Below are 26,795 nucleotides of genomic sequence, written 5' to 3' on the forward strand. Positions count from 1 at the left end.
ATACAATCTGTGCATGAGTATCTGTGCTTAAGGAAGACATGGGAATGATTAAATGGCTTAAGTGGTATCAACCTGAGGCAATAAAAAGCACAATTAGATTTGGGGAGCATGTAAACAGCTGAAGCATTGGCGAGTAAGCAGGCAAAGCAGCAAAATCCTTAGCAGCCAAAGTAGGGAACATCTAGCCCGACAAGTCTCCTGAACTGAAGCACTGGAAAGTCCATTGTGATCTGGACTTTCAAAAAGAACTGACAGCTTTTAATGTGAAATTATACTAGTGAAACTGTGATGAAAGATTCAGCTGTGCAAGGTGGTCTTTCGAATGGTCGGTGCAGACTCGATGGGCCGAATGGCGGCCTCCTGCACTCTGGGGATTCTATGATTCAATATGAAACTTTAATTCAAACACTGTATCAACTACATTAACATCAAAGATATAGTTTTACAATGATCAGTTCAACAGTTCTTGAATGAAAGGAAAAACGTGGCCACTTCTCATCTACACCTACTAATTCCAATTAAGCAACCCAATATGGTTCAAATTACACTTTAAATAAAGCTAACACATCTTGCTTATCTATGCAGAGGCTTTTGGAGAGAGTTCCTTTCAAGTGCAGATCTAGTACACTTCTACTCAACCTAACGTCATTTGGCAAAACTGCTGTTCCACTTAAAATCCTATATCAGACTGCAAAACTACAGACACCTGACTCCTCCCATTAATTACATCATCTATATCCCACTAAGTTTCATGACCTGCGTAGCTAGATCTAAAGACCACTCACTCATAAATCATCTGCACGCCAGGGTATCTCCTGCAATCAAAACACTGTTCCATTAGTACTTACCTCACTTTTTACGAGTCCTTAGTTACAACTTTAGTAGACACACTGCCTGTATGTATTTTAAACAGGGTTTTTAATAACATTACTGGCACAAATAGGAAATATAGTGTATAACAATTAGTACATTCATCTCACAAGAAAAAAAAGGCATTCAAGTACTCGAGGCAGAGAGTAGAAAATACCTGAACCTTGGAAGCATATGGTTATGAGAAAATACTGGAGAAAATTGGACTTGTCAGTCGTAGGTCATGCTTAGAAGATGATCTTCTATTCGGTAGTTATGGGAATAGCAACGTTAATTTAGAATGTTTCTGTAAAATGACAGTGTCTGACAAGGGAACATGGGTTCTAACTGATAGAAGGTAGATTAAAGACTCCTAACAGGAAATAACTTTTTCATATAGTGTGTCCAACACTTGGAATTGATTTCCAGACTAAGCATTTGTGGAGAATGTTTAGCGGGACCATTGCGGTTAATTGTGGAATCTTGGTGTATGAGAGAATTAATCGTCTTCTGAGTGGAATTGTTCACTTGAAAGGTGATTGGATAAAAATGACCAATGTCAACTCAAGCAGCAGGTTCAACTCATTTCCTTTGCTGAAGACTTCTAATGGGAAATCTAGGGTGAACCAGACCAGTTGCTGGGTTTTATTATTCGTTTAGCCATTTAATTATTTTTCTTTTCGCTTACAGGAGGCTGTACATTTGATGATGGCCTGGAACCATGTGAATATTGGCAAGATCAGGAAGATGATTTTGATTGGAGGCATGTCAGGAGTGAAGATATGTTGCATTTGCAGCACAATGTGCCACAAGGTGAGAAAAGAACAATTTGGTGCAATTTTGAGCTTCACTACTGAGTTGTGTGACTAGGCTTCAATTTTGTGTGGCAGAAAAATTACTGGAGAAATGTGGCCTGTATATTCTATCTTGGTGTCTATTGGCAGACAATGTCAGATGCATGAACCTGAATAAGTCATCTTATTGGTAAGAATTTTAGGAATTTATTTTAATGGACAGCATTTGCCAAGTGTTAACCTGATGTGACAGAAATAAATTCAACAGAAATTGTCGAACACGAGTGTGTTGCATAGTTGTGCTTTTTAAGGAAGTATTTAAGCAGGCAATAATGGAAGATTAGATAATGCCAATCGTTATCGCTGTAATGCTAAAGTAAATCTGAAGAACACCAATTATCTTTGCAACATATTGTCAAAAGGAGATTGAAATGCAAGCATTTTTATGGAGCTGTTGCTCCATAAGATTAAGCGACTCAGTTGAAGGATTGCAAATCATTGAAAAGCTATTGCTTGAATGACCTTGTCATCTTTTCGTTTGTGAAGATCTAAATTGCCTTTCTGTGGAGAAAGTAGGCAAAGAAATCAAAATGGAATTTTGGTTTCAATTACAGGACATTTTACAATTAATAGCATAATTAATCTCAGTGGTAGAGAAGGTTGTATTGAACATGTTTTAAATGAATTTGTACAGTTTCTAAAGTGACATTTAGCACCTTGTGATGTGACCTATTATAATTTGTTTTTAATTAATTCATCCAACAGAAGGATTTACATAGTAACTGAATATCTGGGCAACCTGTACAAATGTTGAAGGATATTTTGAGAGGAAGAAAAAATGAGATAGGATGACAAAGATGATTATGGCAGTGGGTTCTAACTGATAGAAGGTAGATTAAAGACTCCTAACAGGAAATAACTTTTTCATATAGCGTGTTCAACACTTGGAATTGATTTCCAGACCGAGCATTTGTGGAGAATGTTTAGAGGGACCATTGCAGTTAATTGTAGAATCTTGGTGTATGAGAGAATTAATCGTCTTCTGTATGGGGGAAATGAGGGCTAATACTTTCTGACAAATGGTATGAGCCATGAGTTTGGACTTTTAAAATGTGGTTGCTTGCATGAAGCTGTTGACTGTGGTCAATCTAGTTTATTTTCATTTCGACCTCCTGATGGTATTTCCACCTGTATTGTTGTGGGTGAGGTTAAGGGTAGAAAGACTGGAGATGCTGCAAAACCAGGTTCAACAGCAACGTTAAGAATTTTGAATTCACAAATTCTACTCTTGTAGAACCGCCAGATTATTATCCCTCAGGGTTTTTAGGGGTGTATGGGTATCATTCTTGGACTTCCAACTGCCTACACAATTCTGGATGTCTGCTGGCATTGGGATACAATTATATGATAAAATGTAACCAGATCACTGACTTTTATTTGCCCAAATTTGGGCAAGGGCATTCACTATTTATCATCACTCCTAGCAGTAAATAGATCTGGTAGAATGTTGCAAATTTCCTCCCCTTTTTCCCCCACTTTTGCAGAAGTGCCTTTGGAGAGGGAAATCCAATCCTTGCTACTTCTGAGAGTGAGATTTAGGTGTAGAATTTCAGCCATACAAGCATTTCTGCTTCTGGTCAGAAAATTCAAGATCCTTCCATGAATAGGGCACAAATTGTAGGCTGTGACTTCATTGCAGTTCTGAGAAAGGGCTGCATTGTCAGATGCCGACATCTCGATGAGATGTTGTTAAATCACACCTGCCCTTGGATGTGGACAGGAGAAGAGCAAGTGTTGTCATCAGCAGTTGATAGACTACGAAAGATGGAAAGGTTTGCTTGCTGAGATTGATATATCATTCCCAGATGGAGCACAACTGCAGAAAAATAATTTAAAAGGTTGCTGAAAAGTCTGCCTTGATCTGAAATGGGTTGGAAAACATAAGTGGCCCAATGTTTTTTTTGTTCTATAGAACCTTGATTCAGATCCTTTCTGGAGTGCTATTTTCAGTTTTGTACACTGAACCTTAAATTGTCAGTGTTGTATTATGTCTTTAAGGGATAGCAGCATGGCATCACCTTAAGGGAAGTGTGCCATGTGATCTCACCTCATATATATACATTCACATGTGCCTTTTCTTAATAAATGAATGCACATTGTGTTTACACAATCCCTTGTGAGTGAATGGTGATTTTATATCAGTGTGTCTTTCAGGGGTAGTGGCATGCCATCATTTTTATGCATATTCCAACAGTTGTTGACTGCTTGTTTGACATGTACAAGGTCTTTCCACTTCTTCAGGATCTGAGTAGTAATCCAAGTTTCTATTGGTTTTCATTTCAAGAATATTAAGGCCCTGCAGTTCTCAGTATGATACCCCAGCCCATTTCAGCCCGATACCATCTTTGTTGTAGAGATTTTTCAATGATTGTACCTTCTCTCTGTTGGTCTCTCACCCATACTCCCTCTCTGAATTTCAGCGCTGGTAACTCATTTGTTCTGTGCCTATGATTAAAGTTCTGAGCCTGAATGCTTCTCTGTTCGTCCTCATGTTACTTAACCCTCTTGTGGTCATTCTTGTGATATTAAGTTTGTTTTTTAATGTCAAAGATGGAAGCTGTATTCTCAATCTCCTGCCCATCAGTAACTCTGGTGAGAAACCAATTCATAGTGGTGAGGATTGGGGAAATCAACGGGAGTGACTATTTTAATGAGCAAAGCAAAAAAAAAGGGATTTGTGAGTACGAAGGAGGTGAGGGATCCAGGTGGGAGATATGTGATTGTGAGTGGGGTATTGGAAGGGGCACTGGTAGTGTTGGTAAATGTGTGTGCCTCAAATTGGGATGACGTGGGTTTTATGAGGGGGTTGCTGGCAGCGATCCCGGATTTGGCCACGTACCAGTTGGTCATGGGAGGAGATTTTAACTGTGTCCTAGAGCCGAGGGTGGATAGATCGAGCCCCAGGTCGATGGGTAGGGTACGAATGGCGAGGGAGCTGGGGGAGTTTATGGAGAGGATGGGTATGGTGGATCCATGGCATTTTTAGAAGGGAGTATTCCTTCTTTTCACACGTCCATAAGGTGTATTCGAAGATTGACTACTTTGTAGTGAGTCGGGAGACTTTGGTTGGGTAGGGGGCAGAGTATGCGGGGATAGTTATCTCGGACCATGCGCCCCACTGGCTGGAGATGAGGTTTAGAACGGGGTGAGAGCAGAGGCAGGGGTGGAGGTTTGACTTGGTGTTGTTGGCGGATGGAGGTTTTTGTGATAAGGTGTGGACGCCGATTGAGGAGCATGTGGAGTTGAATCAGAATGTGTCAGCGGCCATTTTTTGGGAGGCACTGAAGGCAGTGGTCTGGGGAGAAATTATTTTGTTAACGGCTCGTGCAGATAAGGAAAGGAACATGACTGTCTAGTGAGCGAGATGGTGGAGGTGGACAGGGATTGGCGAGGAGGAAAAAGATGCAGGGGCAGTTTTACAGGCTGACAACAGGAAGGGCGGTAGGGCAACTGAGTAGGGCAACAGGGGTGCAATATGAGTATGGAGAGGCGAGCCGCATGCTGGCGCACCAGCTGCAGAGGCAAGCTGCACCCAGGGAAATATTGAAGATACGGGCTGGGGATGTGGTGTCAGAGCCGGGGAAGATAAATGAGGCATTTGGAGAGTACTGCCAGGGACTTTGAGATCGATCTGGGGGGAGAGGAAGGGTCATAGGGTGGTTTCTGGACGAGCTGGAATTTCCCCAGGTGGAGGAAGCAAAAAGGTAGGTGTTGGAGGAGCCACTGGGGCTTATGGAGGTGCTGGAAACTATCGGGGGTATGAAGTCGGGGAAGGCGCCTGGGCAGGATGGGTACCGGGCGGAATTTAATGAGGGATTTGCGACAGACCTGGCACCACATCTGTTGGGGGTGTCTAATGAAGCACTGGGGAAGGGGGAATTGCCGGAGATGACGACGCAGGCAGTAATCACACTAATACCCCAAAAAAGGGAATGATCCAGTGGAATGTGGGCCCTAGATACCCACATCACTATTGAACACAGATGTGAAAGCATTGGCTAAGTTGTCGTCGGAGAGGATGGAGGGCTATGTCCCGGGGGTGGTTGCAGATGATCAAATAGGCTTCATGAAGGGCAGGCAGCTCACAAGTAATGTAAGACGGCTGTTGAACGTGGTGATGAATCCGTCGGGGGCTCTGGTACCGGATCTGATGGTGCCCATGGACGCAGAGAAGGCATTTGATCGGGTCGAGTGGCAGTACTTGTTCGATGTTTTGGGAAGTTTTGGGTTTGGGCAGGGATTTGTGGCATGGGTGTGGGTGCTGTATGTGGCACTAAGGGCGAGGGTGAGGATGAATCATATGAGCTCACAAAGCTTTGACTTGCACAGCGGTTCAAGGCAGGGGGCCCAATGTCGCTGTTGCTGTTTGCACTGGCCATAGAGCCGTTGGTGATGGCTCTCATGGGGTTGGCGGAGGGGCAGGGGATTATGAGGGGACAGAGGGAGCATCGGGTGTCGCTCTAGGTCGATGACCTGTAGCTGCATGTTTCTGATCCATTGGAGAGTATGGGAAGAATTATGGGCCTGTTCGGTAGTTTGAAGGGTTCTCGGGGTACAAACTGAATGTAGGGAAAAGTAATGTATTCCCGGTGAATGAGGTGGGACAGCGAGTTAATTTAGGGGGGGGATGCTATTTACGGTAGCGAGGAATAGGTATAGGTATTTGGGGATTCATGTGGAGAGAGAATGGAGAGGGTTCCATAAGTGGAACTTAACGAAACTGGTGGAGGAGGCCAGGGAGGATCTTAGGAGGTGGGATACACTGCACTTAACGTTGGCGGGGAGGGTCCAAGTGGTGAAAATGAATATTCTGCCGAGGTTCTTGCTTATCTTTCAGGCTCTCCCGATCTTTATACCAAAGGCCCTTTTTCGGAAAGTGGACACGATCATCTCTGACTTTGTATGGGCAGGGAAGGTGCCGATGATGGGGAGGACCCTGCTACAGATGCAGAGGCAGCAGGGGGGGTTGGCGTTGCCGAACTTGCTGCATTATTATTGGGCGGCGAATGTGGATAAGGTGCGGCGATGGTGCGAAGGAGAAGGGGTAGAGTGGGTTAGGATGGAGGAGGAATCTTGTAAGGGGTCGAGTGTTAGGGCTATGGTGATGGCAGCATTGCCAATGGCACCGAGTAGGTATTCAGGGAGCCCAGTGGTGCAGTCCACGGTGAAGATATGTAATCAGCTGAGGAGGCATTTAAGGATAGAAGGAATGTCGGTGCTAACGCCGCTGTGCGAGAATCATGGGTTTGAGCCAGAGGGGGGGGTGGATAGTGTATCCAGGAGGTGGAGGGAAGTGGGATTGGTCAAGGTGAGCGGTTTGTATTTGGAGGAAGGGTTCGCCAGTCTGGTGGAGCTAAGGGGGAGGGTAGAGCTGCCAAGAGGGAGTGAGTTCCGGTATCTGCAGGTTAGGGACTTCGCGCAAAAGGTTTGGAGGGGGTTCCCTAGGTTGCTGGGATGCAACCTGCCGGAGCGACTGCTGCTTCCGGATGTTGAACGGGAGGGAAAAATTAGGGATGTATCCAAGTAGCTGTGGGAGCAGGGAAGTGAGCGGGTGGTGAAGATCCTGAAGAAATGGGAAACTGAGTTGGGAGGAGAGATCAATTGGGAAGAGAATTCAATGGCACTGCGAAGTGTAAACAGGACCTCCTCTTGTCTTAGAATGAGCCTGATATAGTTTAAGGGGTGCACAGGGTGCATATGACTCGGGCAAGAATGAGTGGGTTCTTTCAGTGGGTAGCAGATGAGTGTGAGAGGCGTGAACGGGGGCCAGCGAATCAAGCGCACATGTTTTGGGGTTGCGAAAAATTGGGAAGTTTCTGGATGGGAGTGTTCGCGGTCGTAGTCAGGATAGAGGAGGAGGAGGAGGACCCGGACCCTTTGGTGGCGATATTTGGGGTTTCAGAGAAGTCGGAGCTCATGTAGAGGAGGAAGGCCGATGTCTTGGCCTTTGCCTCTCTGATTGCACGGCGGCAAATTTTGTTGGTGGTGGTCGGCATCGCCACCGGGGTAGCGGCATGGTTGGGTGACCTGTACGTCTTCCTGCGGTTAGAGAAGATGAGGTATGAGTTAAGGGGCTCAGCAGAGGAGTTTGAGAAAAAGGCGGGGATGTTTGTGAGTGTTTGAAGAGCTGATCGTCGGTGGGGGAGGAAGGTGCAAAAGGGAAGAAATCTGAATAATTGATTGTCGGAAAGTATGTTTCCTGGGGTGTTTATTTGCTGTAACCTGCTTTGATACATGTTTGTAATAAGATACATTTAAAAACAAAAATAATTTCTTCAATTGGGTGTGTAATTCTTGACACCAGACTGATTGTGCTCTTGCACACATTTGTAATTTCTAAATGCCCTTGGTGAAGTTTTTGAAGACCATGAAGGCAAAGGGTTCTCAGTGTGACTAATCTCCATAGAAAACTAGTAAGTCATTAATAACAGTGACGTGAAAGGGAGGCGGCCAGAAAGATCGGGAGAATGAAGAGTAGAGGTGGGAATATTGTTCTGGACCCAGTTATTGTGAATGAGGTGTTTAAGGACTTTTACAGTAAATTATGAGTCGGAACCCCTGGCTGGGGTGGAGGGGATGAGTCAGTTTTTCGATCAGTTGAGGTTTCTGAGGGTAGATGAGGACCTGGTGGAAGGGCTGGGAGTCCCGATTGAGATCGAGGAAATAATCGAGGGGCTGGAGGGCATGCAGTCGGGCAAGGCCCCGGGGCCTGACGGCTACCCGGTGGAATTCTATAAGAAGTTTTCAGAGATATTGAGCCCACTGCTGGTGAGGACATTTAATGAAGCAAGAGAGGAGGGTGTCCTCCCCCCAACAATGTCGCAGGCCTCCATTTCATTGAACCAGAAACGGGAGAACGATCCGGAGCAATGTGGGTCATACAGGCCAATTTCTCGACTGAATGTGGACGCCAAACTGATGGCTAAGATACTGGCCATAAGGATAGAGGATTGTGTCCCAGGGGTGATAGGGGAAGACCATACGGGATTGGTAAAGGACAGGCAACTCGAGGCCAATGTTCGAAGGCTTTTAAATGGTATTATGATGCCCTCAGAAGGAGGGGAGGTGGAGGTGGTGGTAGCGATGGATGCGGAGAAGGCTTTTGATCGGGTGGAGTGGAATTACGCAGTTGACCTGCTATTGTATATTTCAGACCCGTTGGAGGGGATGGGGGAAGTAATTCGAATCGTGGGGGAATTTGGAAATTTTTCAGGGGTATAAACTGAACATGGGAGGGGGGGGTAGCGAGATTCAGGCAAGAGGGCAGGAGAAGAGACTGGGAGAGCTGCCACTTAGAATGGTAGGAAAGAGCTTTTGATATCTGGGAATCCAGGTGTCCTGGGAATGGGAGGTACTACGCAAGTTAAACCCATCCCGGTTGGTAGAATAAATGAAAGAAGACTTTAAGAGATGGGACATGCTCCCACTATCACTGGCGGGGAGGGTACAGGCCGTGAAAATGACGGTCCTCCCCAGATTTCTGTTCGCCTTTCAGTGCCTCCCCATCTTCATCCCAAGAACCTTTTTCAAGCGGGTGAATAACGTTAATTCGGGCTTTGTGTGGGCGGGTAAAACCCCGCGAGTGAAGAAAGTGTTACTGGAGCGCAGTTGGGGGCGAGGGTGGGTTGGCGCTGCCGAACTTCTGCAATTACTACTGGGTAGCTAATGAAGCCATGATTATGTTATGGGCCAGGGTTTAGAGAACCCCAAAGTGTATCATGGAGTTCACCTGACCCACAACTTTTAATAGATTGTGGTATGGGGAGCACACGGCCCACTCTACAGGTGTGGTACAGTAGAAATGGAAAAATATTTTTTAAAGCTAAACAATATTTATTCTACGAACTGTCGCCATCTGGGATGGCCACGTCCCGATTACAAAATGGACACTTGCAAAGAATGCAGGGAAAATTGGACAATGCTAAGAAACGAGCAGCTGCAAGCTCTGTCTGTTGATTAGAACCTTAAACTCTCAGACAGGACAGAAACTACCAAGCAATCTACATACTAATGAGCCATCTCCGGGGACAAAAGGGAAACATTTAGATACACAATGTTAAGGCAGACTCACCGGCGCCAGAAGAAGCTAAGACAAAGCAGACACGCCCAGCGACCAGGGAACCTCCCCTCTGTTGGAGGAAAATCGATACAGATGATTGGGAAAGACCCAATTAGTTGAGGCCAAGTTCAAGGCCCGCCCAAAAGCCCGTAAAGCCCTTTTCAGTATAAAAGGTATCCCCCAAGGGAAAATCTTCCTCGCTTTGGCTCTCACCGAAGAGAGAGACCAGCTTAGCAGCTATAGCAGACCAAGTAAGTTCCAAGTCAACGCACGCAACGAGATAGACGCTCCTAGTTGCTATCCTGTAAACAGCTCAACCCAGCAGCCTCAGAACCGAGCAACAGCCATTGTTCCTCTAACGAGTGGGCACCCAAAGTTAAGTATAGGCTTTAGTAATAGTGGTAGTTTAGTTTGTAGAGTTTATGCATGAGTAGATGTGACTGTGTGTAAATATATGAGCATTGCTTTTGAACTTACTAACTGGTGTATCGAGTCATTGATCAGTATTCGGTTCTGAACCTTGTGGAGGTGTGGAAAGATACCTGGCGACTCTTGAGCCAACGTAATTAAACAACCAAATTAAGAGCCAACCAAAATTTAGCAACAGAACTGAAGTTAACCTTTTTAAAACAGTGAACATCTTAGCAACCATCAATTCAAATATAACCCCCAAAGAATACAACACTAAGTAATCCTTAATAATGTCCCAAACAACATCCAGAAGACTTAAAACTCCTTTTACCAGAAGCACATTACATTCACTTCTGAGAACATTTATATTTCTGAATTCACAAAATGATCAAGAGATAGTCTTTTCATGGCAGAGAGATCAACAGTACAGCTGCTCTAGCTGGCTTCAGCTCCCACACTAAAAACAAAACGAAAGCACACCCTGCAGCAAACTGCCTAAAACGAAAGTAAAAAGCTGACAGATAGCCCCCTCTCTGACATCACTGCAGTAATAAACACCCATTTCTTAAAGGCACTCTCACTACAGCTTTTTATATGCACGTCCATTTATAAACACCCATTTCATAAAGGTACTCTTACATGACACCTCCCCCCAAGAAAAAAATAAACCATCAACTTCAAGATGGTTTCATTTTTCACCTTTTCACTATCCTTTAAGAAAATGCACACAGTAAAGATACTTTTTCGTTTCAAAAAAACAACACACGCAAACAGTCCATTTTTGTTCTTCCTCCAACGGAAATCCTTCTCGACTAACAGTCTCTTTGAACAAGAAGGTCTCTGCACGATCCATCCATTTCTCTATGCCTTGGCATTTCTCTCTCAAGTCAGATACTTAAGTTCAATCTGATCATAGAGTCCCTTGTAATTCTCCAACCGCCCCCCCCCCCCCAACAGGAGCATTGGTTGTCACAGCTTTCAGGCTGTCAAATGCCTGTTGAAAGTGCGCTGTCCACTGAAATTTTCGACATTTCTTCAAGTCCATCAGTGGCGCAATCACACTACAAAACTTTGCACAAATGTTCGATCAAATCCACTCACGCCAAGAAATCGCATTATTTCCCTTTGTCTTGAGGGTATTGAAAACTCATCAATAACTGTTGGTTTCATATCCCGTGTGACCATTCGACCCTGTCCGAATGCATGGCCAAGGAAAGTGACTTGGGCTTTTCCAAATTCACTTTTAGCTAGGTTTATCACCAAACCCGCCTCGTGAAGTCGATCGAATAACTCCATCAGATGTTTGAAATGTTCTTTCCATGTCTGGCTGAAAATGACCAGATCGTTGATGTATACTGCACAATTGGGTAATCCTGAAACAACTTTGTTAGTTAACCATTGAAATGTGGCTGGGGCGTTTTTCATGCCAAATGGCATAACTTTGAATTGGTATATACCATCTGGAGTCACAAAAGCTTAAATCTCCTTCACCCTTTCGGATAAAGGTACCTGCCAATAACCTTTAAGGAAATCCAGTTTGGAAATAAAAGCAATGCAATCCTCCAAACGTGGGATAGGATAAGAGTCCGTTCTTGTAACTGCATTAACCTTTCTATTGACCACACACAACCGTTGGGTACCATCTGGTTTAGGTACCATCACTATGGATGAGCTCCATTGGCTGAAACCCACTTCAATTATGCTAGTTTTAAGCATACTCTCAATCTCTTTATTAACCTGTGCTAATTTTAAAGGGTTAAGTCTATATGGATGTGTTTGACTGGGACAGCCTTTCCCACATCTGCATCATGTATAGCCATTTTAGTACTTCCCAATTTATCTCTACAAACTTGCCCATGTGATATCAATAACTCCTTCAAGTCAGTCCGTTTTTCCTCTGGAAGGTAACTCAACAATTTATTCCAATTTTTAAGAACATCCTCATTTTCCAATTTAATTTGAGGTATGTCAAATTCACAGTCATCTGGATTTGGTTCGTCACTTTGAGTTAGAATCATTAAAACCTCCTTTTTCTCTCCTTCCCTTTCAAAGTACCTTTTAAGCATATTCACATGACACTCGGTGAGTCTTCCTTCTACTGGTGTTTGTACCACATAATTCACCTCACTTAATTTCCTTTCAATCTGATAAGGTCCACAAAACCTAGCTCTTAAAGGTTCACCTACCACTGGTAAAAATACTAAAACTTTATTTCCACTGGCAAAACAACAAACTTTGGATTTCTTGTCCGCTACCCGTTTCATCACATTTTGAGCAACTTTCAAATGTTGTCCAGCCAATTCACCTGCTCCATTTTTCCATTCCCTAAGATTTGACACTTAATCCAATAATTTCCGATTTCTCACTCACCAATTTTTCCTTAATCAATTTAAGTGGTCCTCTTACCTCATGACCAAAAATTAGTTCAAAAGGACTGAATTTTGTTGACTCATTAGGTGCATCCCTAATTGCAAACAGTACGAATGGAATTCCTTTATCCCAATCCTCTGGATAATCGTGACAATAAGCCCTCAACATTGTCTTTAATGTCTAATGCCACCTTTTCTAACGCTCCCTGCGATTCTGGATGGTGCGCAGTTGATTTAAAGTGTGTTATTCCTAAGCTATCCATAACTACTTTGAATAACCTTGAGGTAAAATTAGATTCTTTATCCGATTGTATTTCTGTGGGTAGTCCATAGTAAAGAATTTAAGTAACTCCTCCACAATCTTTTTAGCTGTAATATTATATACTGGAATGGCCTCTGGAAACCTAGTAGACACATCCATTTTAGTCAACAGATATTGATTCCCACTTTTTGTTTTAGGAAGAGGTCCTATGCAATCAATTAGGACCCTAGTAAAAGGTTCCTCAAATGCTGGAATGGGTATTAAAGGCGCTGGTTTTATCACTGCTTGAGGTTTCCCTATCACTTGACATCTGTGACATGATCGACAAAATTTAACTACATCTTTATGTAGTCCAGGCCAATAAATGTGTTTCTGGATTTTAGCTTGAGTTTTCCTGATTCCCAAATGACCTCCCACTGGTACCTCATGTGCAACTCGCAACACCTCCTTTCTATACCCTACCGGCAATACTATTTGATGAACTTCTGCCCACTTTTCATCCGCCTGCATATGTAAAGGTCTCCATTTTCTCATCAAGACATTACTTTTACGGTAATAACACTCTGGTATACACTCAGATTCCTCTTCCGTGTATGCTTTCTGATACATCCATTTTATTTCTATATCTTTCTGTTAGAAACTCCGCCAATTTTCCTGAACTAAAAATATCCGCCTCATCCTCCACCTGTTCTTGTTCTTTTTCAAACATCTGATCAAAAATCGTTTCTGATAATTGCACTTCAACTTCATCTTCACTCTTTGATTTCTCCTCTTTTCTTAACCTGTGACTTTGCGACCTTGTTACTACACAATCCGGAAAAATCCCAGGATATTCGTCCTTCAACACTTTAGATTTTCCACTGGCTTATGAACCACAGTAGGCGTCACTCCCACCTGCGATCCAGCTGTATCATTACCCAAGATAAACTGTATTCCTGGACAAGATGGTTTCTCTATTACTCCTATAACCACTTCACCACTCTTCACTGGACTTTCCAACCTTACATAGAATTTACTGTGCAGAAGGAGGCCATTCGGCCTATCGAGTCTGCACCGGCTCTTGGAAAGATCAGCTTACCCAAGTCAACACCTCCACCCTATCCCCATAACCCAGTAACACCACCCAACACTAATGTCAATTTTGGACACTAAGGACAATTTATCATGGCCAATCCATCTTACCTGCACATCTTTGGATTGTTGGAGGAAACTGGAGCACCCAGAGGAAACCCACGCGCACACTGGGAGGATGTGCAGACTCCACTCAGACAGTGACCCAACCCGGAATCGAACCTGGGACCCTGGAGCTGTGAAGCAATTGTGCTATCCACAATGCTACCAGGCTGCCCTTATAGAATTGAACACTACTCCTCTCACCCTGAATTCCACATGTTACCACCTTTTCTGGCAACATTCTTCCCAAACTACATAACTCCTCACCTCTTACCATTAAAGATTGACTAGCTCCCGTATCTCTTAAAATTGTGACTTCCTGACCTGCTCCTCCTGATACACATGAGTAAACTTTACCCACACAAATAAATTCTTTAAAAGAGATCTGGCACCTCCTTATCAATCACCTCTTGATCAGACTGTACAATCTTCTGCACCTCCTTCACTTCACTTAGGTTTTCCTTTACCACGTTAACAAACCCCACTGTCTTATCCTGTTTTACCACATCAGCCTTCCCAGTGCTTTTCTTCAACTACAACACTGTGACTTTACATGGACTAGTTTATTACAGTGAAAACATTTGAAACTTTTAATTTCTTCTCCACACTCCTGGATTTCTTTTTTAATCTGAGGTACACTCCTTATTATCTCCCATCAGATCATCGTTGCCTCTACCACGTGAGTATTTCTCATGTCCCCAGTTTCTATCCCTCACAGGCTGAAACTGATGTCGGAAACCAAGCTTTTATTTATGAACTAATTCATAATCATCTACCATTTCTGCTGCTAACCTCACGCTTTTAACCCTCTGCTCTTCCACATGAGTTCTCACTACATCAGGAATTGAATTTTTAAACGCTCCCAAAAGTATAATTTCTCGGAGAACTTCATACATTTTGTCTATTTTCAAAGCCCTTATCCACCTATCAAAGTTAGTCTGTTTGATCGTCGTATGTTTGACCAAATTCTTTCCTTAAATTTCTAAACCTTTGTCTAATGGCTTCAGGTACTAGTTCATATGCACCTCAGATGGATTTTTTCACCTCCTCATACGACTCCGATACCTCCTCAGGTAGTGATGCATACACTTCATTAGCCCTATCTACCAGCCTTGTTTGAATCAGTAATACCCACATGTCCTGTGGCCATTTCATTTGTTTAGCTACCTTCTCAAATGAAATCAAAAAGGCTTCCACTTCCTTCTCGTCAAACCGTGGCAATGCTTGGACATATTTAATTAGATCCCCACCAAGCCTTAGACGATGACATTCTTTCTCACTATCCTCTTCACTATCCTCCAACTGTACATTCCCCTTTACGTCTGCCAATTTTAACTGACTGTTCTGTTTCATAGCCATTTTCTGAAGTTCAAACTCTCTCTCTTTATCTTTTTCCCTGATCTATAGCTCCTTTTCTCTTTCTTTTTCCTCTCTATCTCTTTCACATTCAAGCTGCTTTAATTCTTTCTCCTGTTCCATTTAAGTTGTAACTGAATTTTTGCCATTTCCAATGAGTCAAACTGTATCTCAGGCAACGTTAAATGCTTAGCCACCGCCATATTAATCTAATCTTTTCGCAATTTGTCAGGTAATGTTAACTGCAATGTTTTTGCCAAATCTAACAGTCTTCTTTTAGTCTCTGTCCGTAAGGTACTGCGTGTGATCGTCTCCACCCCCAAAAACTTCAGAGCCTCTGAAAGAGCCATTGTCCACAACACACTCCCTACTTAAACTATAATACCACACCTGAAAAGCAACCACAATATGCTCACCCCTCACTGTCTTTAAGTTCACTAAGCCAATCCAATAGATAGACTTTTATCCCCCTCGAGCCCCCAATTTGTTATGGGCCAGGGTTTAGAGAACCTCAAAGTGTATCATGGAGTTCACCTGACCCACAACTTTTAATAGATTGTGGTATGGGAAGCACACGGCCCACTCTACAGGTGTGGTACAGCAGAAATGGAAAACGTATTTTTTTAAAGCAAAACAATGTTTATTCTATGAACTGAAGTTAATCTTTTTAAAACATACAGTGAACATCTTAGCAACCTCAATTCAATATAACCTCCAAAGAATACAACACTAAGTAATCCTTAATAACTTTCCAAGCAACATCCAGAAGACTTAAAACACCTTTTACCAGAAGCACATTAGGTTTACATTCACTACCGAGAACATTTACAATTCTGGATTCACCAAATAATCAAGAGATAATCTTTTAATGGCAGAGAGATCAACAGTACAGCTGCTCTGTCTGGCTTCAGCTCCGACACTGAAAACGAAACTAAAACACAACCTGCAGCAAACATCCTAAAACAAAAGTAAAAAGCTGACAGACAGCCCAGCTCCACTCCCTCTCTGACATCACTGCAGTAATGAACACCCATTTCTTAAAGGTCCTCTCACTACAGATAATTATATACACACCCATTTATAAACACCTATTTCTTAAAGGTACTCTCACATGACAATTAGGAGGTGGGTAGTGGGGGAGGGGTCAATATGGAAGCAGATGGAGTCATGTAAAGACACAAGTTTGGGAGCACTGATAACGGCACCTCTTCCGTTCTCGCTGGCCCGATACTCCACAAGTCCGGTGGTGGTGGCGGCTCTGAGAATCTGTGGGCAGTGGAGGAGATATAAGAGAGTGGAGGGAGCATCGATTTGGACCCCAATTTAAAATCATCTGTTTGTACCGGGTAGGCTGGATGGTGGGTTCCGGAGATGGAAAAGGGCAGGAATTAGAAGGACGGGGGATCTATTTATAGATGGGAGCTTTCCCAGCTTGAAAGCCTTGGAGGATGAATTTGAATTGCCAGCAGGGAACACCCGGTATAGGTATTTGCAGGTGCGAGACTTCTTGAGAAAGCAGGTTCCGGCCTTCCGGCTGCTGCCGCTACGGGGGATACAGCACGAGTTGTCTCCAGTACCTGGGTGGGAGAGGGGAAGGTATCAGATATTTACAAGGAGCTTTGGGAGGCGGAGGAAACCCCGGTGGAGGAGCTCAAGGGCAAGTGGGAGGACGAGCTTGGAGGCGAGATAGAGGCGGGTCTGTGGGTGGATCCCCTAAGCAGTGTTAATGCATCCTCATCATGTGCCAGGCTTAGCCTGATACAATTCAAGGTAGTCCACCGGGCACACATGACTGTGGCCTGGATGAGCAAATTTTTCGGGATAGAGGACAGGTGTGCGCGGGAAGCCCTGCAAACCATGTCCACATGTTGTGGGCATGCCCGAAGCTTAGAGGATTCTGGCAGGGGTTCGCTAAGGCAATGTCGACGGTACTCAAAATACTGGTGGTGTCGAGTCTGGAGGTGGCGATCTTTGGAGTGTCGGGAGAGCCGAGAGTTCAGGGGAAAAAGAGGTCAACCTCTTGGCCTTTGCCTCCTTGGTAGCCGGAGATGGATCTTATTAATGTGGAGGGACTCGAAGCCCCCGAGTGTCGAGACCTGGGTTAGTGACATGGCTGGGTTTCTCAGTCTTGAGAAAATAAAGTTCGCCTTAAGAGGGTCAATGGTAGGGTTCACCCGGAGGTGGCAGCCGTTCGTCGACTTTCTCGGGGAAAATTAAAATGGCAGCAGAAGCAGAATTCCAACGGGGTGTGGGGCGTGAGAGGGCTGGATTGTTGTTTCATGGTTGGGGTGTGTGAAGATTAGGATGGGGGGGAAATGTTTATTGTACCATGTTCATGGCATTGTTATTGTTATTATTATAAAAACTTGCGAGTACCCAAATAAAAAAAATTTAAAAAATAACAGTGACGTGAATGCACTGTTCAAAATATTGGCGCAGTATTGGATTAAGGGGGATATAGTCTGGTAATCCTTTCAGATAATATTCTCCGATTTGAAGACATTATTCACCCTTTTTCTTGGCTAGTTCATAGAATCGCGACAGTACAGAAGAAGGCTATTTGACCCATCGTGTGTGCACCGGCACTTGGAAAGAGCACTCTCCTAAAGCCCACTCCTCCACCCTAGCCCTGTAACCCCATCTATCCGACACTAAGGGGATATTTAGCATGGCTAATCCATCTAACCTGCACTTCTCTGGAGTACTGGAGGAAACCAAAGCACCTAGAGGAAACCCTAGCAGACAAGGGGAGAAAGTGCAAACTCCACACACAGTTGGGTAATTTGGACATTCTGAATTCTCCCTCGGCGTACCTGAACAGGTGCCGGAGTGTGGCGACCAGCAACTTCATTGCAATGTTAATGAAAGTCTACTTGTGACACTAATAAAGATTATTATTATTATTATTACAGTCACCCAAGGTCGGATTTGAAGTCAGGTCCTTGGAGTTGAGGCAGCAGTGCCAACTGTGCCACTGCAGCCCTAGTTTTACTGGGCTAATTTTACTTAATGAAACATTTTTGTAGGAGCTGATTTGTGCTGAATGATTAAGGATGTAGATGCTTCAACTCCTCCATGAAGTCTAAAACCACCTAATTGATTCCTTCTGATGTGTCTGTTGTTCAGCATTTTCCTTGCGCAAACTGTGATCGAGTCATAACTCATCCATCTTTGAACCCCTTTCTGAGCAGCATCCTCTCAGTTTCTTTCATGGTCAGAAGAGGGACTTAATGGTGTTTGGTCTGCTTTGAGACGTAATCCCATAACATAATCTGAACTTTTTCTACACTCTCATGTTGCTGCCAAAGTTTCATTTCCTACTGTGGCTTTCATTCGGTCACTGGCAGAAACAGGATCGAAGCATAGTAGATGATTGCATCTTTTTGCCCTTGAAATAGTACTTCCCCCAAACCTGTAGATAATGCATCTGCAGCTACCGTGGTTGGTCAGCCTGTTGTCTTAATTTCAAAAGAGGTTAAAAGTTGATTAATCTTTTCAAAAGCACTTGTTGGTCCATTTTCTACCACCACTGTTGACCCTGTCTCAAAAGCTATCTCAAAGGCTTATTGACCTCTGCTAAATTGTAGGAACATGAACACTTGTTCCACCATTCCAAGGATGTTTACCATAGTCATGGAGGGGGATAGGAACAGACAGTATGGGAAGATATTTAATTCGGGGACTGAAAATTATACTGCTGTTAGACAGGAGCTGAGGAGCATAAATTGGGAACGGATGTTCTCGGGGAAATGCACAACAGTAATGTGGGGGTTGTTTAAGGAGCACTTACTGCGAGTGCTGGATAGTTTTGTCCCACTGAGACGAGGAAGGAATGGTAAGGTGAAGGAGCCTTGGATGACAAGAGAAGTGGAGCTTCTAGTCAAGAGGCAGAAGGAAGCTTACTTCAGGTTGGGGAAGCAAGGATATGGCACAGCTCTAGAGTGTTACAAGGGAGCCAGGAAGGCAATCAAAAATGGACTTAGGAGAGCTAGAAGGGGGCAAGAAAAGCCCTGGCGGGAAGGATTGGGTAAACCCCAAGGCATTCTATAATTGTGTGAGAAATAAGAGGATGATCAGAGTGAGAGTAGTGCCAATCAGGGATAGTGGAGGGAACTTGTGCCTAGAGTCTGAGGAGGTAGGGGAAGGCCCTAAATGAATATTTTGCTTCTGTATTCACTAGAGAGAGGGACCTTGTTGCTCATGAGAACAGCGTGAACCAGGTTAATAGGCTCGCACATGTTGATATTAAGTAGGAGGATGTGTTGGAAATTTTGAAAAGCATTAGGATAGATAAGTCCCGGGGGCCAGATGAGATATACCCATATACCTATGGAAAGGGAGGGAGGAGATTGCTGTGCCGTTGGCGATGAGCTTTGCGTCCTCGCTCTCCATTGGAATAGTACCAGATGATCGGAGGGAGGCGAATGTTGTTCCCCTGTGCAAGAAAGGGAATAGGGAAATCCCTGGGAATTACAGAGCAGGCAGTCTTGCGTCTGTGGTCAGCAAAGTACTGGAAAGGATTTTGAGAGATAAAATTTATGATTATTTAGAAAAACATAGTTTGATCAAAGATAGTCAGCATGGCTGACAACCCTCATTAAGTTCTTTGAGGATGTGATAAGACACATTGATGAAGGTTGGACAGTGGATGTGGTGTATATGGATTTCAGCAAGGCATTTGATAAGGTTCTTCATGGCAGGCTCATTCAGAAAGTTAGGGGGCATGGGATACAGGGAAATTTGGCTATCTGGATATAGAATTAGCTGGCCGAAAGAAGACAGCGAGTGGTAGTGGATGTAAAGTATTCCGCCTGGAGGTCGGTGACCAGTGGTGTCCCGCAGGGATGTATTCTGGGACCTCTGCTCTTTGTGGTTTTTATAAATAACTTGGATGGGGAAGTGGAAAGGTGGGCTAGTAAGTTTGCTGATGACACAAAGGTTGGTGCAGTTGTAGATAGTGTCGATGACTGTTGAAAGGTTACAACAGGACATTGACAGGATGCAGGGCTGGGCTGAGAAGTGGCAGATGGAGTTCAACCTAGATAAATGTGAAGTGATTCATTTTGGAAGGTCGAATTTGAATGCTGAATATAGGGTTGCAAGCAGAATTCTTGGAAATGTGGAGGAACTCTTGTCCACTGAGGCCATTAGGAAGATCTCCTGCTCCACAGCTTTGTTCATCTCTGTTAAATCCATGCAGATTCTTAAAGGGCCATTGGGACTGACTGCAACCAAATCTGAACACCATGTTTGGGATTTGTGACCAATCAGAAAACCATATTTTCTATTTTGACTGTGACTTTGTCCAAGAGTGGATGAAGGACTTTCCTTGGGGTAAGGAGGCAAATTAACTTAGTATCAGCTGGTAGGGTGGTGTGGTACTCGGGTCTTTAATTTTTCCAGCTCTGTAAACAATTTGGGAATTTGTTTCGGTATGTATTTTATCTGATAAAGTTTAAAAAACCCAGTTCCTGTGCCCTTTTTTTATAACGGGCGTTGGAGTGGAGAGTGTCCACCCACCTTGAGTTGAGCCCTGCAGTACTTGTTTTCAACGTCCTTTAATCACCCCAATGAAGGATAATTTCTGTTTGTGTGGTTCTTCCACTGACTACAATGCTTTGCTTTAAAATTATCTCCCTCTTTTTGCTGGTTGTCAGTGTTTTCGGGTGACAAACAGTTTTGAAATGGCCAGATTTTTTCCACAGTTGTGACACTCTAACCGTCCCCACCCATGCTGTACATTCTTGTTTGATTTCATCCTGAATTCACGTCATTCGTGTACACACTCGTCTTTGACTCACTTTTTACAACTTAACCTACACCACAAACTTAGGCCAAAGCCCAAAACACTCCCAGTAGCACAAACAAGTAACTCCAGTGTACTCAATCAAACACCTTCTCCTCATCAAGTGCCACCACTACCTCCGGCTCTCTTCCTTCCTCCTCTTTCTCTCTTTCTCCCCCCCCCCCCCCCCCACCCCCAAAAACCCTTCAGATGGGGAGAGCACCACATTTAACAAACTCTGCACGTTTGAGGACAACTGCTTACCCTTTACAAATCCTGTCTGATCCTCTCCAATCACCCGCAGAAGACCTCTTTCAGCCTAAGCGTCAATATCTAGGCAAGAATCTTGGCATCCATATTTCGCAGAGATATTGGCCAATATGACCCACACTCCACTGGATCCTTATCCTTTTTTAGCAACAGTGAAATAGATGCCTGTCCCATCGTCTCCGGGAGCACCTCTTAGCCACCGCATCCTCAAACATCTCCACCAGTCATGCATCAACCTACCCAGTAACTTGCAATTCCACCAGCAACCCATCCGGCCCCGGTGCTTTACCTGTTTGCCTCTTCCCTATTGCCATCCGTACCTCTCTAATCCCGACTGGCTTTTCCAACCCTGCCCGCTCCTCCTTTCCTACTCTAGGACACTCCAGACTCCCCAAAAGGTCCCTCGTATTTGACTCATCCCCCATGGGCTCTGACCTATACAACCTTTTATAAAACACGTCACGTGTCCTGTTCACCTCCGGCACCACCAGCCCATTCGTCGTATCCCAGACCGAAACAATTTTGCGAGGCCGCCTGCTGGCGGTGCTGTCCCACCAATAAGGGACTGGCTTTCTCCCCGTATTCATGTATTACCCCCTTCGCCTGCCTCAACAGATATACTACTTTCCCTGTAGACAAAAGGTCAAACTGTGCCTACAGTTCCTTTCTACTGACCAAAAATTCGGAGTGGGATCATTAGCACTGGGCTAAATCGCTGGCTTTGAAAGCAGACCAAGGCAGGCCAGCAGCACGGTTCAATTCCCATAACAGCCTCCCCGAACAGGCACCAGAATGTGGCGACTAGGGGCTTTTCACAGTAACTTCATTTGAAGCCTACTTGTGACAATAAGCGATTTTCATTTCATTCATTCATTTCTACATACTTCCCATCAATTTCGAAGATTTCATCAACAAGCCACTCACTCCTCTGGTGCCTCCCTACCCACCTGCACCTTAAACTAAATGATCCCACCCCTCACCACTGGCTTCAGCGCTTCCCAAATCACCAATGTGAGACCTCCCCATTCTTATTGAACCCCACATAACCTTCAATCACCTTTCCCATCCTTACACAAAAACACGGATCCGCGAACAGCCCCACATCCAACCTCCAAACCGTCCCCTGTGCAGGACCCTTCTCAAGGACCACATACACCAAATGTTGGGCATGATCCGCAATGACGATCGCCGCGTAAATTGCTTTCCTCACCCCCAACAACAATCTCCCCATAATAAAGAAATAAATTCTCGAATATATATTATGCACTGGCGAAAAAAAGAATACACTTTTTGCCCAGATGTAAGAACTGCCATCTTTCTGCTCCCCCCACCCCCCCCCCCCCCCCCCATCTCCTTCATAAACGCTGCCAACACCTTCGCCGTCCCTGAAGGGGCCAACGAACGTGGCTTAGACCGATCCATCTTCGGATGCAACACTGTGTTTAAGTCTCCACCTAAATTTAACTGATGCGCCTCAAAACTTTGTGTGGCAGCCTATATCTCCTTCATAAAGCCTACATCATCCCAATTCGGGGTATACACACTAACTAACACCACCAGTCTCTCCTCCAAAGTACCCGTCACTATAAAGTATCTGCCCCCCTGATCTGCCACCACCGTCTCCATCTGAAACCTAACCCACTTACCCACTTGTACCACTACCCTGCTATCAAAGCCTGAGTGGAACACCTGACTCACAGCCCTTCCAAAGCATAACCTGGTCCTTCAGACTGAAATGGGTTTCCAGCAACAGCACCACGTCGGCTCTCAACCTCTTCAAATGCGAGAAACCTCTTGCTCGCTTCACTGGTCCACCCAATCCCGCACGTTCCTCATTACCATTCATACTGGGGTCTTTATCCACTCCCCTCTTCCCCTCCTATCAGTCATGACCATGGCCCCCGGCCCCGCCGCCATGAGCGGCCTCTGCCGCTCCCTCTATCTCACTCCCGTTCACTAGCCAACTTAAGTTCGCTAGCAAGGTGGCCTCCTCCCCCACATGCTTTTTACAAAAAACAAACAGAATCCCCGCACTCAGCTCTTCTGAACAACCCCACATGAAAAATCCCAACCTACCCAAACCGACCCTCCCAACCACAACATGAAAAACAAAGTCCAAACTCAACTCAGTCCCAATCCTTCAGTCCTCACAAATGCCTCTGCCTTCTCCGCTGTCTCAAAGTAATAATCCTTGAACTTATGCGCAACTCTCAACTTTGCCAGGTAGACCACACCTAACCGCACATTACACCTTGTAAAGCTTGTACACCTGTTAAAGGCTGCCCGCTGTCTTGCCAGCTCCAATGTGATGTCTTGGTACATGGGAGTGCCACTTCTTTCCCACCTCACCTCTTTATTCAATTGGCCCATCTCAGTAGCATCTCCTTCATCAGATAGCTGTGAAAACAAACTATCACAGCTCTAGGTGGATCTTTTGTCTTCAGTTTCGGCCAGAGCGACCAATGAGCTATATCCATCTCAAAGAGGGAGTTGTTCTCATCCTCCCCAAGAACTTCCCGAACATCTCCGAGAAGTATTCCGTCAGCCTCCGACTCTCCAGCCCCTCAAGCAGTCCCACGGTCTGCAGATTCTGCCGCCGTGACCTGTTCTCTTGGTCCTCCACCTTGGCTCTCAGCCCTTCATTGTTCTCCTGCACCTTCTGCAGGTCCTCGCCCAACAAGGTGAGCTGGTTGCTTTGCTGTGACAATGCCTCCTCCACCCCCTTCAACACCTCTCCCTGCTCCTGCACTGCCATTGACGTTTTTTCAATCGCCTCCTTTATTGGCCCACCATAATGACCGCCAACTGTTTCAGTGTACCCATCATCTCCTACCCATGCCGCTTAAAATTCTTAGCAAACTGCCGCTCAAACTCGACTGCCATCACCTCGGCCAGCGTGTTCACTGTAATGGGCACAGCCCCACCCGGCAAGCTTGCTCCCGCCATCTTTCCTACCACAGCACTCTGCACCGAACTCAACATCTCAGGCAGACTAGTGCATGTTCTTTTTCATCCCGTATTCTTCCATTGGGCTTCCAACATCTTCTAATTACCACAACCTTACTGGAGACCATTCAGAAAACAAAAGCTCTAGTGGGAGCCACCCAATGTGTGACCTCCTCCTACATGATGCCACCGGAAGTCTCTGTGCCCATATCTTTTTAATCAGAACATATTTATAGCATTTACCCATTTGGCCTTCCACACGAGGTATGAGCTACGGCTCTCCAAGATCTCTCGTACTACTCAGTCATGTGATCTGACCTCATTATTCCATCAACATCACGCATGCATCTGAAGATGCTTTACTGTATGGGCAGGATTCTTCCGCCCCCCCCCCCCCCCCCCCCCCCCTTGCCGCAAGAACACCACAGGCGAGTCTCCAACAATGGAAAAATTCATTGGCCTCAGGCTTCTCTGCTCGCTGGGCTTTAACCCCACCATATTTATATTTTCCTACACTAGCCATTGGGTATACCCGATTTTAAACACTCCACCATTGGAGACTGGACCGTTAGTTGCTGATTCCCTTCCTAAACCTCTCCAACTCTCTCCTTTTGAGATCCTTCTTAGAACCTACCTCTTTGACTAAACCCAATTTGCAGTAATATCCTGTTGTGTTTTGGATGTCAACTTTTGTTCCACAATGTGCCTTGGGACATTTTAGTATGTTAAACACATTGTTGTTGACCATCAGGAAATATTTTGGTGTTGGGTGTATATCGCAGGTTAACTCAGATAATACTAGGATTCAGAGATGTTATGAAATCAGTGTATATGCTTAAGTTGAAAATGTTGAGCAGTTATCTGGTTAAGATATTTGTTTTTAATCTTAAAAATAAGTAGTTTATTCAAGACAATCCAGATCGCGAAAAAAAACCTTCCAATCACAAAACACAATACCCCACTACCATGGTATGGGAACGTGAAATTAAAGGCAGCACAATGTAAATTCTTAGTTTGACACAATTTACACCTAAACCACCCCACCTCAACAACCTGTCCTAATTGGGGGTTTTAGCAGGTTGAGGGAGTATACGCACTGCTCCTGGAGTTGGATTAAAAGGCACAAAACATCTTCTCTGCTCCTTCTTTAACACGGCTGGACTTTTATAACAGTATCTTCCTGTAGTTTTCTGTTTGTCTCAATTCTGTTGAATTCTTTTTGGAGTTTATTGCAGTTTTTCCTTCCTTGAAGCCTGTCCTGGTAGTCTCAGACTCTCTCTCTGTGAATGAATCTCCTGAATGAATTTCCTGCCCTCTCTGTCGATTTGATTGAGATATTTAAGATAAATAGTGACGGAGTAAGTGTTATGGAACCGAAGATTGAAAAAGCTAGTTAAAATAATGGGAGAAGAATGGCTACTAAAGTTGAGTTACATTGTCTGTACAGCAATGCACGCAGTGTCCTAATAAAAGGAGAATTGAAGGCAATAAATAATGCAAGGCACCAGATATCGTAGGGAACACTGAGACATGGCGACAGAATAGTTGACGCTGGAAATTAAACATATCAGAATCTAACATATTTAGACAAGATGGAGAAGGGGAAAAGGAGGAGTCATTGTATTTGATGGGGTAACATCAGTAGAATTAAAATCACAGCCACCAGTCAGACAGAAATGGAATTCATGTGGATGGAAACACAAGTCAACAAAGGATCAAATACTCCTAATGGGGTCATCAACACCGTATTCTGGAATGTCGAAAGAAATATGCAATAAATTAGGACTCTAGTTAAAAATGTACATAGGATAATCTTATGGATTTCAACTTCCATGGAATTAATTGTCTAAAAATGTAGGTAAGTGGATAAGAGAACTGAATTCCTACAATGTGGTTGACTCTTAGTACCCTCTGAAATGCCACTCCGTTCCAGGGCAGTCTGGGATGGGCAATAAATTCTGGCACAGTTGGCATTGCCCACATCCCATGGCTGACTAAAATGTGTCATAGACTTCTTTCTCACCCAGTGTGTGACAAACGCAACAGGGAAGATTCACTACTGTATCTTGTAACGGAGTGAGCCAGAGCAGATGAGAGATAAAAGTAGGAGAACACCTAGGCAATATTAACCATAACATCATACAAATTAAGACAATAATTGAGATGGACATATGCATAACAAAGGGAGAATTGGAGAAAAGCTGATTTTGAGGGCCTGTCAATAGAACTTGTGGGGTGCGGTGGGAGGTGATGGATAACAATCTGGCGAATAATAATGTAGAACAACAATGGGAAACATTTGTACTAGTGTTCAGCAAAGTTCAGGAATAACATATTCCATAATAAAACAAGGGTAAAGTAAATACTAATGAGAAATCCTGAATAAATAAAGACACAAAGGAAAAATCAAGCTTATTAAGCAAGGCATATTTGGAGTGCATAAGGCAGCAGGAGAGTGCAG

At 44.3% G+C, this 26,795-nt stretch overlaps 1 protein-coding gene across 3 annotated transcripts in view; it reads left to right on the forward strand.

Moving 5' to 3' along the window:
• ptprk (protein tyrosine phosphatase receptor type K) overlaps window positions 1–26,795 on the forward strand; it is an 877,717-nt gene that overhangs the window by 134,748 nt on the left and 716,174 nt on the right. For all 3 annotated transcript variants that reach the window (XM_072499228.1, XM_072499225.1, XM_072499226.1), the window contains exon 2: window positions 1,540–1,662. In XM_072499228.1, the coding sequence (XP_072355329.1) occupies window positions 1,540–1,662 (123 nt within the window). The remainder of the gene's footprint in view (window positions 1–1,539; window positions 1,663–26,795) is intronic.

This window comes from Scyliorhinus torazame, chromosome 4 (genome assembly GCF_047496885.1).
Source record: "Scyliorhinus torazame isolate Kashiwa2021f chromosome 4, sScyTor2.1, whole genome shotgun sequence".
Classification (NCBI taxonomy): Eukaryota; Metazoa; Chordata; class Chondrichthyes; order Carcharhiniformes; family Scyliorhinidae; genus Scyliorhinus; species Scyliorhinus torazame.